We start from the raw sequence: 17,551 nt of genomic DNA, 5'->3' as shown, positions 1-17,551 counted from the left end.
TGGCCCCAAGGCTCCCTCCCTCCCTCCCTCCCTGAAAGGCCAAAAGAGGCCTGGAAAGGGCCCTTCCCCGACCCTTTTACTGACAGACCCAGTTAGAAGCCCCCCCCCCTGAACATTCTAATCTCTCACAGTTGATGCCTGAAGCAGATCCCCGCAGAGGCCATTTCAAAAGGTTTTGGGGGGAATTCAGCCATCCCTGAAGGGATTTTTTTTGTTTTTGGATTTTTCTACAAACCCATAAAGTCTACTGACTGTGTAGGAAAAGCTGTTGGGGGAGAGTGAGCCCCCTGTTGGTGGAAATAAGTATCCACACAGAGAAAAAACCTCTTCCTAATAGAATAAGGATATCTTATCTATCAATCTATCATCCATCTATCATCCATCTATCATCCATCTATCATCCATCTATCTATCTATCTATCATCCATCTATCTATCTATCTATCTATCTATCTATCTATCTATCTATCTATCTATCTATCTATCTATCTATCCACATACAAAACTGTTAAAAAGGACCAAAAATACATAGATCCCCCAACATTTCTTGTTTCAGAAAAAAATATAGCCAAAGTTACTAAAAAGCAACAATGAACAAAAAGAAAATGAGTCTTCCGGTTTCAGCGTTTCGGTGTTCGGATGCATCCCGTCTATCTCTGATGGAGATGCGCCGAGACTTGGCTAACGGGAAGGGTCCGAGATGGTCCCAGACCCTCCTGGGGTCTTCGTAGCAGACCCCTAGCCAGGGGAGCTGAGGAGAGCCTCTTCCAAGGTGACGGCCAAGGAATTGAGGTTCACCTTTTCCCTGTAAGGTCTCGTCACCGCAGAGCCAATATGGCAACTAGAGACGAGTGCCAGAGCAAGCGGACATGATCAAAAGTTTAAAAAATGCTTCTAACAGACACCCAAGGCTCCAAAACGTTCGTTAAGCAATGTTCAAGTGTTACAAAGCATACATGAGCCTTGGGAGAAATTAGAAGCACCTACAAACAAAGCATGGATTGAGGGGGAACTCAAGACTCCCCCTCCCTCCCAACAAAACCTGAAAAGCGGTTTTAAATCAACAATAATAGACTTTAAGCTAATCTAAACTGAAGAAAATCTTAACGAAGTCAGAAACTGTATGCTAGTATAAAGCTGACTACAATCGTTGAACTTTTGAATTGTCTCTAGAAACATTGAATTGTCTCTAGAAACAAATAAGGCAGGTTTGTCAAACATACAGCCCTGTCCAGGGCTCTTATCCGGACTGCGAGTAACTGGTGTATGATGGACCTCATCCACTTCCCTCCCTCAGAGGCAACTGGTAACATGTTTATTCTTCCCTTGACGAAACCTTGTCTGTCTCACCCTGTCAGTAAGGTATATTTTGGCTGTTTGCTGAGCTCAGGAATCTGAGGGAAGGAACAGGAACGCCCTTTAACTTGACAACCTTGAACTTAACAAATAGCACTTGAGATGCTTTTAAAATTCAAAAATAGCAAAAGGTTTTGTTTTAACATCAAAAGGAAAGGTCTGGTGAAATCAGGGGTTGAAATTACTGAGGTAAAGGTATTACAAGCAAAAACTTTTGTTCTTATATATCAGGCTAATGAGAGATTCTTAAATTATTCACAGTAACTTAGATATTTATGTTGAGAGGCTTTTGTTCCAGTGTTTCCCCAAACACTCTAACACACATTATTTGTACAAAGTTAGAGTCTAGTGGCACCTTATTTGTATAATTGCTGACTCTTTTTTTGTGTCCAGAAGTCTGGCACCGTCTTCCCAGTACTCAAACCCCTTCTCTTCGGAACACCAGTACTCTGAATGTTTGACTGACTCTACAGGCAGTTCCTAATCACACCAGAACAGGGATCTCTGTCCTCCTCAGAGATAACTCTCCTCGTTTGACTGGGTAGGAAATTGTATTTCTCTAGAAGATCTATCCCCTTTCCTTTGGCCTGAATGGTTCCCACTTCTTTCCCAAACTCTCCCCCAGTACTCCTGTCTGTGTTCAAACTGTTCTCAGCTAATGCTGAATTCAGACTGCACTCAGTCACGGTAAAAATCTGACTCTGTCAGCACTAAACCCTTTTCTTGGAGGGGCAGGGCTATTCGTAGATGATCTCAGTACATGTCTTTTCACAGTAAAGGCAGGAATCTGACCGACTTTTCCTTAGCATCCAGCTCTCTCAAGACTTTTTTTTGTTCAGCTGATGCCAACCAATCAGATTGTCTAGAGTAGCCTATCATTCAAGGCTCTCGGGCTCTGTGAAGTGATACAGCACTTCTAAGCCTCTTAAAAAGTGCAGTCCGTCACATTGTGTGAGAGAAAGAAAGCAGGAGGCTGCGGGGGGAAGGAGGCTCTTATAGTGAGGTGTGTGTGGTCAAAGCTGTCAAGAAATAGAAAGGAAATGGCTAGGGGAGGGGCTGAGAGGCTGAGGTAAAATAGTGTGGGGAATGGTGGCAGAGAAAGAGGAGGCGTGGTGTTTTTTCCTTTCCTGCCTCCTCTGATGACAGCTCAGTGAGGATTGGTGAAGCTACTTCATGGGGGAGTAAAGCCAACTGGCTTTGTGTTTTTTCAAACAAGCGCTGGGAGAGGGGTTGGTGAGAGCAGTGGCATGAAGCAGTGGTTTCCTGATGAATAGACAGGGCCGACAGGGGAGAGAGGAGCAGGAGGACCGGCATGTGGATTGGGAAGCAACTGAGCTGTCTTGTGCATGCTGCTCTGAGGGGAAAGATGTCCTGGCCTTGGAAATGAGTGGAGGAGTGAAGGAGGAAAGGGACGCTGCTGTCGCCACCACACACTTATTTATTTACTAGGAATGTAGCCCGTTGTGGAAATAAATACAATGAGCTCTAGAAAGAGGCTCTTGGTGGGTGCCCTGGCCTGGGGCACTCAGCATCAATTTGCTATGGTGACCTCAGCAGGGTATAATGACACAGAGCTTGCCGTTTTTTCAAGGAAAACTAATCTCTGTCTTCTGAAGAGCAGTTGTAATTCTGAGTGATCTCCATCCTTCCCCTGGAGATTGGCAACACTGGTTCCCCAGGAGGAATTGACTATGGCATTGTTCCTGTCTGAGGATTCACCCCTCCTCAAACCTCACACTCTCCAGGCTCCAACCCTCAAATATCCAGGAATTTCCCAACCTGAAGAAGAAGAAGAGATTGGATTTATACCCCATCCTTCACTACCCAAAGGTGTCTCAGAGCGGCTTACAAACTCCTTTCCTTTCCCCTCCCCACAAGAGACACCCTGTGAGGTAGGTGGGGCTGAGAGAGCTCGGACAGAAACTGCTCTTTTTCAAGAACAGCTCTTATCAGAGCTATGGCTTGCCCAAGGTCATCCAGCCAGGTGCCAGTGGAGGATTGGGGAATCAAACCCAGTTCTCCCAGATTCGAGTCCGCACACTTAACCACTACACATACCTGGAGGTGGCAACCCTATCTCCTTCCCAGCCAACCATTAGTGTACAGTTATCTGCCCCTCTGACTTCAGCTTTCCATCTCTCCCCTCCCCATAACTGTAGCCCCTACCTTGGAAAAGTACAGTTTTTTCTCTGCAGTGGGGACCAAGCAGGAGGGAAACAACGTCAGCAGGGTATAATGACACAGACTCACCCTATAAAGCATCCGTTTTCTCCAGGGGAACTGATCTCTACTATATGGACAGTAGTTTTAATTCTGAGTAATCTCCAGCCCTCACTTGGAGATTGGCAGCAATGGCTCCACAGGAGAAAAAGTACAGTCTTTCTCTGCAGTGGGGACCAAAGCAGCTCACATCAGTCTCCTCTCCCCCTTTTTATCAGCACAACCACCCTGTAAGGTAGGTTAGGCTGGAAGTCTGTGACTGGTCTGAAATCTCCCACTCAACTTCCACAGCAAGAACCTGGGTTTGGCAGACCTGACTTAGGGGGGCTGCTGCTGGTGAACAGGAGCAAGCAGCCAGGTCTAGTTGTCTTGCCAGTCAGGTGTCATGAGGTCACCCAGAGAGCGCTTCCAAGCCTACGGTAGCCAACCTCCTTCACAACTGAACTCCAGACAACAGATCTCTCTCCCCCTGGAGAAAATAACTGCTTTGTAGGGTGGACTCTATGGCATTCTCTCCCCTCCCCAAACTCTGGCTTCCATAGAGTCCACCACAATATATCCAAGAATTTCCCAACCTGGATCTGGCAACCCAATCCTAGTCAGGACTGACCCAATGAGTCCCTCACAAAGGCCAAAGAAGGCCTGGAATGGGCCTCCTGCCTTTGCCTTTTTACTGACAGTACCAAGTTTGGTTGCCTAGCAACAGCCACTGAAGGAAACGTTAGCCCCACAGGAGGAGGAGGAGAGAATGGCTGGTGGCCCACCTCAGTAGCCAGCCAGCTGCAGGAGAAGTGTCTTCATCAGGAGAGACAGCCATTTATTCTGATAGGGACGTGGCCAGGCTGGCAGTGGGCTGGGGAGAGGAGCGGACCTAGCCCCCAGGCAATGGCACGCAAGTACTCTTGAGTGGTGGTTGATGGACCAATGGCTGATGGAGCCCACAGCACAGCCAGTGGGAGAGCTGGAAAGTGCCAACACATTGTGTGTGTGTGTATGTGTGTGTGTGTGTGTGTGTGTGTGTATGTTAGAGATTTTAATTCTGCCCTCCCCAAACGGGCTCGGTGGATCACAAAAATACGAATTCAAGACTCATTACAATAAAATCACATTAAAATAATTAAAACAGTAGACAAAATTGCACAGGTAGCAAGAATTTCATATAAACCTGTTGGGGCTACAAGATGGAATCAATGGGTGCTTTCAGTGGGTTGGGAATTAAAGCAGGGAGGCCAACTGAGTTGGATGCCTGCTGTGTCACCCAAAGGCCTGGTGGAACAGCTCTGGTTTTCAGAAAAAGCCCTGGCCCTGGTTGAGGCAAGATGGATGTCCTTTGGACCACGGACCACCAGGAGATATTGATCCACAGAATGTAAGGCTCTTTGACGTGTTTACGGGAAGAGGCAGTCCCTCAGATAATGTTGGTCCCAGGCCGTTTTAAGGCTTTGAAGGTTATTACCAACACCTTGAAGTGAATGCAGAACTCAACAGGTAACCAATGCAATTGGTGGAGCGCATGCCGAATGTGAGCCTGCACAGGCATCAACGTCAGCAGGCACATAGCCGCATTTTGCACCAGCTGTAATTTCCGGGTCAATCTCAAGGGTAAGCCTGCATTGAACAAATTGCAGTAATCAAGCAGTGCCCCAAGTTTGCTGAAAAATCTGTTTAGCCTCAACGTGGTCCATGGACTTAACTATTTGCAGATGGGGGCCATGAGTGGCTGATAGTATATAGATAAATTCATTTCTTAGTTTTCTAATGGTGTAATGCAAATAGTACTCACCAATCCCCTTTTTTCTATGAAGAAATAGTATTGTGTGCTGTAATCATTTTAATAAGTCTTACCACCTGGTTGAATGACAGTCAAGGTGAAGCTAAACCCACTGTGCAGAAGTATAAAGAAAAGATTTGTACAAAGATGGACTCTGATCAGCTAGATGTGTTCAGACCCTGTATTGATGCAATTCTCAGTGTGACCACCAGAGAAGTAATAGTATTATGGATTCTCTGTAAGCAAATGGAAAGAATGTGGAAAGATGTGGAAAACAAAATAGAAGCCTTCTAAAAACAAAAGAAAACTCTTTTAGGCACCATATTTGTTTCTCTTTATGTCTTACAACATTTTGTATTAGTCCAAAATTCATAGCAGCATAACAAACATGTTGTAACACTGACTCAGTTGTCATCACTGAGGTGAAATGTTCTGGTGCAAGAGTATAAAACCTGTGAGTTTATGTAGCAAGTCTTAAGTTCTGTCACTGTGATTTCCAGCCTCAGTTCAAATTTCTGTATGAGAAATGAGAAACTCCAAGGACTTGCAAAGGAAAGAAAATTACATTCTCCCACCTCACTCAGACTCTTCTTTCTCTCCTTCGTGGCTCCCATTTTTCCTACCTTTATCCTACAGTCCCCACAATTACTGTGGCTCCTGCATTTTCCCATCTAGTGTTACGTTCCGCAGCCCCCCTGCCAGCTTTTGGAAACTGTTTCCCTTGTAGTCACCCATCTGGCTCTTCTTTGCTTCTCTCCTTCCCTCCCACCCGTTTCTGATTCCTTTCTTGGTTTTCCCATTCAGCCACCACATTCTCTCTCACCCACTCTCTCAGTTTTGCAATCTCTGTTTCTTTCCCTCTCCTATATCTGGCTCCCACTTCCCCCCCCCCATACCTCCTAGTGGCAGTCATATCATACCAGCTGTCATTTTGGGTTGTTGTGGCAATCCAAAATGCCACCTGAAAGCTGGTATTTTTTGTAATGTCTACCCATGCATAGGCATCACTGTTGTCATTTTGGATTTTTCAGCAAACCTGAGGGAAACCCAATGAGGATTTTTCGACCCACATGGGGAAGATATACCCCATCCCGTGTGTGTGTGTGTTGTTACTATGAATAATACTTTGCAAATATTGCACTGGGAGATATAGGTATCATCCCTTTAAATATACATTACTTGACCTTGTACTTGACTTGGGTGAGCCCCTATATGCAGGTTAGTCTCAGAAAAAACAGTTTTATTTCAAATATACCTTACTCTTTCTGCTTAAAAATATCCCAGATGGTTTGCGATAGAGTCATTAAGACAACAAATGACTTATCAATTAAATTAATTTATTTAGCTTATTTCTCACCACCTTTCTTACTGAGACTCATGGTGATAACAGAATAAAGAGGAAAACAAAGCAATGGAAGTATACAATGAAATCACAGCATCATCCATATCATAAACTGGAACTGTAAAAATAAAACTTGGACCTATCCTCTTGAAGAAAAACCTGGTTGATGCTTATAGAGTCATAAATTAACCCAATTTTGAAAATACAGTCAAGTCTGGCACAGTTTTGGATGCCCAGTATTGTAATGGTGGTGCAGTGAAGACGCCTGTTAGGATGGGGAGGATTCTACTGACTAGTTTGGACTGGATTCTCATGCCACTTTGCATACATTGTTCATGCAGAACTGAATCCTCAGTCTGAATTAATGTGCAGCTCAAATTTTAATAGAATATATTCTGGTTTTATTACCAGGAATTTTTCAACCTGAAGTTCACAACTCTAGTTGTGATGGAGGAATGCTGTCTTTGTGCAGATTCTGGACATTGGAAATATTAATTCTAAGGCTGAGATGCTGTATTTGTGAAGTAAAAAAAAGGTTAATTGTTCATTGTACTTTGTATACTATACAGTCAGTTTATCGAAACTAATTTGTTCAACTTGCATCTGCAAATATATGAGAAGTAATTAATTGTGTTCAAGATGTGATGAAGTAGAAAGATCCACAGAGGACAATTGAAAACAGTCGCACTATGGTATTGATTGCCTTTTGTTTCGTTGGGGGTGGGAATCTTGTCCTGTTTCTAAATGTTAACTATGCAGAGAGAAAAATTCTCTCTTGAGGAGAATGCTTTCCAGGTTGCTTCATTGCCAGGTGTTTGACATTGAGTGGAGCTTTAAATGAATGAAGCTTATGGCAGTCTTTGGAAATGACCGACTCCAGGGGATCTCAGCTTCCTGCTGTGAAAGTTTCTGTTTTCAAAGCACATCAGTTTTAGTGGGAATGTTACAGTGATCCCATATGCTATTTCTGACAAAGAGCTAAGTTTCTCCCTTGAATCCGAGACAGCTACTGAAGAGGTTCCCTTGCTGCTAACAAAATGAATTTCAATATGTTGCCGATGAACAATCGGTATGTTTCCAACAGCTAATGGAACTTAGCTCCATCAATTATTAATGGAAATCTGCTTTATTTTCCTCATTTTGCACCATCTCCCAACTTTGGCACATGCTACTGATATCACTTTTTGGGTTCCGAAGCTGGAAGGGAATCACCAAACCAAAATGCCAGTTTCCTTTGAAAGTCATGCTACATTTCTCCCTGCCCCTCCCTTCCTCATAAACTCTTTTTCTCACTCTCTCCTTGACCTAGCAGTAGGAAGCCTTTGTCTGAGGTGTTCATCTGGAACAACTTTTCCACACTTGTTTTCATGTTCTGTTAGATTACAGGGCAGCAGGCCTACCTTTGAAGCTCCTTTCTCTTTTGTTTCTTTGCAGTGCACTCCAGTAATTAACTTTGTCCTTCTTTTATTTGTTCCAGTCAATCGCAGTCCACTCTGCTGAGCATCTTCTCCCAGGAGTACCAGGTTAGAAGTTTTCTCCTTTGTGAGGGTTGACAGGTGCCTAATTGAATGATGAATGTCCCTTTATTTCTTTGTAATTGAACTGCCAGCTTTCTGATTGGTTTGGAGGATGTTCCCCTTTCCACATCAAGCACCGCCTGAGTCTCAGTGGATGGCTGCCAAGCCTACCCATCCATCTGTCTAATAACATCTAGCCTTTGCTTATTTGGTGGACCTGTAATAAATTATGCTAAACCATTATTATTCTGACAATAATAATTTCCCTGTGTTGCGTGGTTCCATGTGCTAAATGTTTGCTGACTTGCACTGTCAGTGCTGCTTTCCATGGCTGACAGAGATGATGATAAATGACCATTGCCGGAATGGCAGAAGGCAAGAGAGGCAGAAAATGGAGTCATTTATCATGAGATGACAGGTGTCAGTCAAGTGGCAAGTCTCAATGGAATTACTTTTTGTAGTTTTCAAATAAGTTGTTTTTAAGCAATGTTCTTCCTGGTTAAAAATGCCAATTGAATTGTAAAACCAGAGTGCAGGGGACTTGGATGGAATTGATTTGAGGGAAAATTAATATAAAGGTTGAGGGGAAAGTACAAGTTTTTTCTGCCCTCTGCAACCCTTAGCAAACTTATTTAGATTCAATTACTATGACCTTAGTGCCGTTTACATATATGGCGTGTTGCAGTACAGTCAGAAGATGTTTCATTCCATGCTTTAATGAAAAATAATTTCTTGGTAGGTTTTGAGGGTTTTCTCCAGTAGTCATAATGTTGTGTTGGATTTCTGTTTGATTTGTTATAAATTATTTTGTTGTTTTTCAGAAACAAATCAAAAAAACACATGCCAAACATCATAGTCCAGAGGCGACTGATGCTTATTATCAAAGGTATGATTTACCTACTTCACTATCTAGTGGAATGCTGATTTTAATCCATACTATCTCATTTTCTGCATATCTCACATTCTAATGATGCTTATCTCCACAGAGTTACAATTTCTATGCACAATGCAGTCGTTCTCAAACCAACAAATTTGTTTTCTTATTTTCTATTTTGAATTGTGGCCCCAGTCTGTGGCAGTTTTCCATATTTCTTTTTTTTAAAAAGGAGATGTTAGGAATTGCATGGGCTATGAGGATATTACTGGTGAAATTTATATATTAGCCACACTGAGTGACCCTTAATTGAAGATAGCATATTTTGCATTTTAGACAGTATGTATATGAAAACTTCTATGCATAAGGGCTTCACAACATAGTTTGTACATTTTGGTCCATGACTGTTTTAGAAGAAATGATGTTAAAAAAAAACCTTTAAAGAAGGCATAAACCTTTAATATGTCATTTCATAAAATTGTTACATGATTATGTACATCTGGAGTTAATAAATTGTAATTAGAATTTGTTATAGGTTATCTGTAGCTATATTGACCTAGATATCCCAGCAGCATAATTGGGGCATAGTGGTATCTGGTAGAGATGTGCAATTAAAACCTTACTGTACAGATTGACATCTGCACAGCCTGCATGGCAAATGAGATTATACCTGTGATTATAGGTGGCTGATATTTGTGACCATCAATCCTAACAAAAGTAAACCACAGAATTTTAACAATATGAGGCAAGCTGATTGTATTACACCAAACTACACCAAACTGGAGAGCCAGTTTGGTGCAGTGGTTAAGTGTGCGGACTCTAATCTGGGAGAACCGGGTTTGAATCTCCACTCCTCCACTTGCACCTGCTGATGTGACCTTGGGTCAGTCACAAACTCTGGCACAGCTGTCCTTGAAAAAGAGCAGTTTGTGTCAGAGTTCTCTCAGCCCCACCCACCTCACAGGGTGTCTGTTGTGGGGAGGGGAAGGGAAAGGAGTTTGTAAGCCGCCCTGAGACTCCAAGTGAAGGGCGGGGTATAAATCCAATCTCTTCTTCTTCTCTATTAAACATACATCTATCTGTTATGAAGCACATATGCCAAGTGATAAAACCACCCACCAACTTATAAGACCAACCAACCAATATGTTTACCATACAACTTATTGAAATAGCTACTTTATGATGATAATCTTTTCTTTATGGTGATAATCTTTATTGATTCTCATGTTTTGCTGTTACCAGGTAGCAAACATATTTCACAGAAGAATTGAACAGAGTTAATCAGTAGGGAGTTATTCTCCTGGAGTTGCATTAATAGTGAAAAAAGATATTCCTGCCCCCTAAATTATATAATACAATATAAAACAATGATCAATTTGTAATGCTTCATTCTATGTATTTATGTATTTACTTCATGTAGATCAGTGGTTCTCAAACTTTTTTGGGCCTTCATCCTCTTGGTTCCATAAACCACCACCTTACCCTACAAAAAGCATTAATCAGAATAGTGGTTTGCACAACTCAATGAGGAAGACAATAACAATAAAATTCAAAACAATAACAATTCATTGCACATTCCAATTCCAGTGAAAATTTTGTTTTAAAAAAGAATCCACAACAGTGTTGAAGGTCGTGAAAGTGTCTCACATAGTTGCCAATGAATTCAGTATGAAGCAGTAGACAAAATCTTCATCGTTCTCAAACATTGCAAGCATGGGCATTAATATTCACTGCAGTAAAGACAGTGCATACAGACTTGAGCAGGCAACCATATGTTAGCAATGAATGACACAGTAAATGGTAAAGACATTTGGCACTGTTCTTTTTCAAGTAAGTAACACGCCTACAGTAGTGACCAGTCATTGATGGTGCTCCATCAGTTGCACAAGCAAGTATGTTAGTAAATGCAATTTCCTTGCTTTTGAAGAACTGCTCAACAACAGAAAATATTGACTCCCCTTAAGTATCTGTTCTTAGTTGCCTTGCAAATAACAACTCTTGGGCCAGCCTTTCATCTTTTTATAAAGTGCATGTAAGCAAGAAGCAAAGATTCATTGCCTAGCAAAGTTGACTCATCTAGATTCATTCTGTGGTCCTTAGTGTGCTGTATAACGTATCTTCCACATTTTTAGCCATTTCATGGCTCTCTGTGGTGGTGCTGTTCAAGCTTCTTTTGTTCTTGCAGATCTCCAGAGGCTGCAGTTGTCTTGAGGATTCTTCTCAGGTCACTCTGTTCTCTGCCCTCAGACGGATTTTGTCTCCTTTTTTCTTCTCAGAACCTTCTCTTTTCCCTCTGAACTCTCCTCTCTCCTACGGCTCCCTCCCAGGGACACAATACCTTTCCCTCCAAACTCCAGTAGAGAGACAAACCCATATCAGGGGTCATTTCCTGCAGGAGCGCACAGGAGCAGAGCTCCGGCAGTAAGGAGCCCAAGAGGTGGGCATATGCAACAAGCCCCGCCCCCTGCTCCCAGCAGCCCTCAGTTGGGCCACGAGGACCAAGAAGCAGCCAGCTAAGTTGCAAAGACCCCCCCCGGCCCACCTTCAGGTACAAACTCCCCCTCCTCTGTGAAGGGAGATCTGCGCGTCCCCCCCCCAATAGCTAGCAATCCAAAACAGTCCAGTGGAGCCTGAGTGGTGGGTGCTGCCTTCTGACACACTTCCGGTGACGTCAGGGGGTGTGTTCTATGCAAATAACTTATGCTAATGAGCTCCTGCACCTCTTTTTCTACAAAATGAAAACGTTTCAACTTTTTCAAAAACTTGAAAAATGACAAAGAAACAAAAACACGCACAGTGACGACCCAAATCACTTTGATAATTATTTCAGACACTGAGCCCTATTGTTTAGTAGTAAGGAATATTACATTCACATTACAAATCTGTGGCTTTGTTGTCCACTTCTATTCACATTCCCAGTTCTTTTCAATGTTGTCTATGGTTTTGTTGTCTTTGGATGCCATTATGGCACTGACTGCTAACTCCATAATACCTATAGAATTCAATGCAAGGTGTAAAAAAGAGCAAGAGTCCAGTAGCGCCTTAAAGACTAACAAAATATGTGGCAGGGTATGAGAAGTCAGCAGTGACTCATAAAAGCTCATACCCTGCCACATATTTTGTTAGTCTTTAAGGTGCTACTGGACTCTTGTTCTTTTCTGGTGCTGTAGACAGACTAACACGACTACCCATCTTAATGCAAGGTGGTCATGCCCATTATATGTTAGGGTTTACTGTACTGGATTTAAGACACATGTGTCATGTAGCCTAGCCACCTGCACTTGCATTCACACAGACACACTCTACAGAATCCATGGGCTGAAGCTCTTTCCACTACATTGGATTATGAGACCTTTGTCTTTTGTGATCCAGTTGAACTGGGAAAACTGGGAATTCACATGATTGTGAGGAGCAGGGGTCTGGTCTGTGACGTTTGTAACCTGATATTTGTTTGTATGAATTATCTTCCTCATTTACATGTAGAACAAACTCCCCCCTCCCTCCATTCTTCTGCCCTTATTCATCCGGCACCACTGAGGCCCTCAAGCAATGCTACTCACAGTAGGATAGCCACATAGCAGAGTTTTTCACACCAACTTCACATGTTGCTGGTTTACATTATATGCACTGTGAAGGAATAGTAGGTCAATAGCACGAATTTTTCTTTGTTCCCTTAAACCTGATTAAGATCCCAAGCATACATTGCACTGTGATTTACAGTGTAATTCTAAATAGAGTTACACCTTTATAAGCCCATTGAATTCAAAGTGAGAAATACCCCCTGATGACACATACAAGGAGACACTAGTAAGCTATCCTTGCAAGTAGAAAGCCATGAGAAGTGGATGAAGTTCCTTAACCATGACTTGTTTAAGTGCAGATGTAAAATTTGACCATTGTAAACACAAACCATGGTATGCAGACCCACTTTACAATGCATAACCAAGGCAAAGGAAAATAAACCACAGTTAACTGGGTTTGCATTATTATTTAGTTTGAAAATTTATATTGCACCTGTCCAGAGCATTGTTCCATCTAAGCTGCGCTAGGGGGTGCTGGCACACAAAATTTTAACAGGCAGCACAGGGATTACTGCTTCAGCCCACAAGGCATTTTTCCCCTCCTTGGAAACAGTGGAGGATAGGGGCACCTCCTTCTGGGGTCCATAGAATTGGACCCCCAATCCAATCTTTTTGAAATTTGGATGGTAAGGGAGGAGGTCATCCTGCCCCTAGTCCAAAGCTATATAGGATGCTAAATGTAAGAACCAGCACTTTAAGCCTACAACAATAGTCTGACCATCATATTTTGGATTCGTTGAAATTTCTGGAAAGTTTTCAAAAGTGTAATGAGCTGGCAGATCATCTGATTATGGTCATTTTGAATAGCTTGGTTCTTGATAATAAAAATATGTACTGTGTCATCTGTTATTCAGGATTCATTAAATAGTCTTCCCCAAGTGATCTTCATGTATTGAATATATGCCTTTTATTGAGGTTTCAGTAAGGAAAATGGAAGATTTATGTCATTGTAATTCATGACACTGAAATTAAGAGGATATGTTTTCGTTGGGCTAAAGTCACCTAATTCACCTAAATTAACAAAATAAAGCAACACACACAAAAAACTAAATGAGCACAATTCTTATCCAAGAGGGCTGATTTCCGTTTGTTCTTTTTTCATCTGTGGAGGGCTCTAGCTTTGTTTTCAAGATCTACTGTAATTTCATAGCTCTAACAAATAAAAGGTCGGGTCTTTCCTCTTTGATTCAAGCCTTTTAGGTCACATACTGACCTGCGCTCTAGACAGGGTTGGCAAGAATGTGGTGCATTATTGAGAAGAACAGGTTAATAATTAGTTCAGAGTAAAATCATACAACAGTGAAGGTATTTTGGGTCCCCAGTGAGACTAGTTCAGCAATGGAATAATTGATTTTATAATTATCCATTCAACTATGTGAGGATTTTAGTGATTGTAGCCAGTCAAGTTTGTAAATGTTATTTATTTCAGAATATATTTGAAAGAATAATAAGTGTACCATTTTGTGTCCTCTTTGCCCTGATTCAGCAATGACTATATATTGTTTCATGTGAATGATAGCTCTAGATGGAGATGGGCATCCCTAAGTGGACCCAATAAGTGGATGTTTCCAAGGGCAGAAGGATTTCCATCCATGCAGCGCAACTTTCTCACCTGACACTTCTCATTGCAGTCTAAAATGTGCCCTCCCCGTCTAAAATGTGACCCTCAGGAATGACATTTTAGGGAGCATTTAGAGTTGCAGCAGGATAGAAGAGGAGGAAAAGACACACTTTGCATCTTCCACCCACATAAATACTCATCTGGATTCAAGCCATGGACTTTGGAGAACAGAATGTGTATTCCAATGGACAGCTACATCAAGCTTTGTACGTGAATCATCTTTGCTGGATTTGGCCATTGTTTTCAGATCAAACTAACAAGTCACACTAAACTTTTCAGAATTGCTATCGAGTTGACAATGGAAAATACAACTCTAAGAATCTTTAAGACCACAACAGCTTTTATATGAATAGTCAAGGAAAAATTATTCACTTTCAGATAGCGCCACAGTCCATACTTCTTCCTCCCAGGAGTATATTTTTATTTTATTTATTGTGCTTTTTTTAAATCTTGAGGAACATCCAGGGCAGCTGGTGTTCATATTATTAGAATATGTGAAACAAAACAACTAATGAAAATCCAACAGTGCCTTTGATCATTCTCTATATTTTATTTCTACTTTACTTTTCTCCCCAATGGAGACCCAAAACTGCTTACAACATGGCTGTCCCCCTTCTCCACATTATCCTCACAATGATCCCGTGAGGTAGGTTATACTGAAAGAGAGTATCTGGCCCAGTATCACTGACCAAGGTACTGTGGCAGAGTGGGGATTCAAAGGTGGTTTTCCATGCCCTAGTGGTGCACTCTAATCGCTGTATGTGGTGCTCCTGTCCATTAATTTTTTTTAAAAAAAGAAACCATACTTATCTAGTTTGTTGCAATTGAAGTCACAAAGCTGTACAGCATTGGCATGGTACAACATTCTGCTGAAGAAGATTCAAAGCTGTTTGTAATATATATATATAATCTAATATATATAATCTAAGGACTAGCTCCCATGTCTGCTGTCAGTGACACGTTTTAAATGTCCATACATGCCTTGATATAAATATGATCAATACTGTAATTCAAGAGTGCTTTTCTGCATGGGTAATAGGGTTGCACTATATAAAATAGTTTTGCAAACTTGCTTGGATAAATGATTAGGGGATATAGATAGGGGCTCTGGGGCAAGTGATGCTCCGTCTTCTTGGGCTTGGGGGGGGGGCCAACAGTGGGAGGGCTTGTAATGTCCTGGCCCCATTGATGGACCTCCTGATAGCACCTGGTATTTTTGGCCACTGTGTGACAGAGTGTTGGACTGGATGGGCCTTTGGCCTGATCCAACATTGGCGTCTCTTATGTTCTTATGATATACTGCTTTCTTTGTTGTTGTTGTTGTTCAGTCACATAGTCGAGTCCAACTCTTCGTGACCCCATGGACCACATCACGCCAGGCCCTCCTGTCTTCCGTCATGCTCTGGAGTTTGCTTAATTTCATGTTCATTGCATCGATAACACAGTCTAACCATCTCATCCTTTGTTGTCCCCTTCTTCCTTTTCCTTCAGTCTTTCTCAGCATCAGGGTCTTCTCCAGTGAGTGCTCCCTTCTCATTTGGTGGCTTCAGTATCTGTCCTTCCAGGGGACAGTCAGGGTTGATTTCTTTTAGGATTGACTGATTTGATCTTGCAGTCCAAGGGACTCTAAAGAGTCTTCTCCAGCACCATAATTCAAAAGAATCTATTCTTCAGCGCTCGGCCTTCCTTATAGTCCAACTCTCACAGCCATACATTACTACTGGGAATACCATTGCTTTGACCATACACACTTTTGTTGGCAGGATGATGTCTCTACTTTTTATTATGCTGTCTAGGTTTGCAATCGCTTTCCTCCCAAGGAGCAGGCATCTTTTAATTTCTTGGCTGCAGTCACTGTCTGAAGTGATCTTGGATCCCAGGAATGAGAAGTTTGTCACTGCTTCAATGACTTCCCCTTCTATTTCCCAAGGAGTGATGGGGCCTGTCATGACCCCAGGGGGTCTCCGCCTTTATGCTCCCTGTTGAGAAGGCCCAGGGTACCCTCTCAAGCACATACAAAAAGCTTCTTTTACAGCCAAGAACACACAGGCATGATTGACCCAGGCAGGGAAAATAATTAAACAAAAAGGGTTTATTAAAAACAACACTGGGGCAGGGAAAGCAAGACAAGGCAAGGTGCTTAAAAAGGATATAACAGTGTGATAGGAAAAATAAACATAATATAATGCAGCTACGTGTTTCTACTTCCAGGCCACGCTACCTAGTACTCACCTGAGCTCAGTGGAGATCTTCCTCTCTCCCAGACCAGCCTGTCCCCACAGTCCAGGCCGCAGAGAGAGACTGAAAGAACACCCTGTTAACGGCTAAGACCGACTCTCCTCACAGTGTATAACAGTCTCCTCACAGAATCTCCCTCTCTGATTGGCTATAGCCTGTTGCTAAGCCTTATGGGGACTGTAGGCTGCCTGCTTTCACTGCCATGCAGGTCTCTCCTGGGACCAGGCTGCACTAGGCCCTGCTCTCAGTCCTGCACAGATCATTACAGGGGCGGATGCTATGATCTTAGGTTTTTTTGATGTTGAGTTTCAAGCCAACTTTTGTGCTCTCTTCTTTCATCCTGAGCAAGAGGCTCTTTAGATCCTCTTCACTTTCTGCCATTAGAGTGGTATCATCTGTATATTGGAGGTTGTTGATGTTTTTCCTGGCAATCTTAATTCTGGTTTGTGATTCATCCAGGCTGGCATTTTGTATGATGTACTCTGCATATAAATTAAATAAGCAAGGTGACAATATACATCCTTGTCATACTCCTTTTCCTATGCTAAACCAATCAGTTGTTCCATATCCGGTTCTAACTGTCGCTTCTTAACCCTTATACAGGTTTCTCTAAAGACTTGTGAGGTGGTCTGGTACTCCCATCTCTTTAAAGACTTGCCATAGTTTTTTGTGATCCACACAATCAAAGGTTTTAGTGTAGTCAATGAAGCAGAAGGAGATGTTTTTCTGGTACTCCCTTGCTTTCTCCATAATCCAGCAAATGTTGGCAATTTGATCTCTAGTTCCTCTATCTCTTTGAAACCCAGCTTATATTTCTGGCAGTTCTTTATCCACGTACTACTGAAACCTAGCTTGTAGGATCTTGAGCATGACCTTGCTAGCATGTGATATGAGTGCAATTGTGCAATAGTTTGAACATTCCTTGGCATTGCCCTTCTTTGGGATTGGAATGTATACTGACCTTTTCCAATCCTGTGGCCACTGCTGTGTTTTCCAAATTTGCTGGCAAATTGAGTGCAGCACTTTAACAGC

The 17,551-nt window shown here is 42.3% G+C and overlaps 1 protein-coding gene across 1 annotated transcript in view; it reads left to right on the top strand.

Annotated features, from left to right (window-relative positions):
• Positions 1-17,551, top strand: part of LOC107111518 (chromosome unknown open reading frame, human C15orf41) — a gene marked incomplete at its 3' end in the record, with an annotated part of 72,668 nt that overhangs the window by 46,963 nt on the left and 8,154 nt on the right. The window contains exons 2-3 of the mRNA XM_015412491.1: positions 8,166-8,211; positions 9,027-9,091. Of these exons, the coding sequence (XP_015267977.1) occupies positions 8,166-8,211; positions 9,027-9,091 (111 nt within the window). The remainder of the gene's footprint in view (positions 1-8,165; positions 8,212-9,026; positions 9,092-17,551) is intronic.

The sequence above is a fragment of the Gekko japonicus genome, unplaced genomic scaffold (genome assembly GCF_001447785.1).
Source record: "Gekko japonicus isolate JY-2015 unplaced genomic scaffold, Gekko_japonicus_V1.1 scaffold74, whole genome shotgun sequence".
Lineage (NCBI taxonomy): Eukaryota > Metazoa > Chordata > Lepidosauria > Squamata > Gekkonidae > Gekko > Gekko japonicus.
The sequence above is the reverse complement of the archived record's forward strand: the minus strand, read 5'-3'. Positions and strand labels throughout refer to the sequence as shown.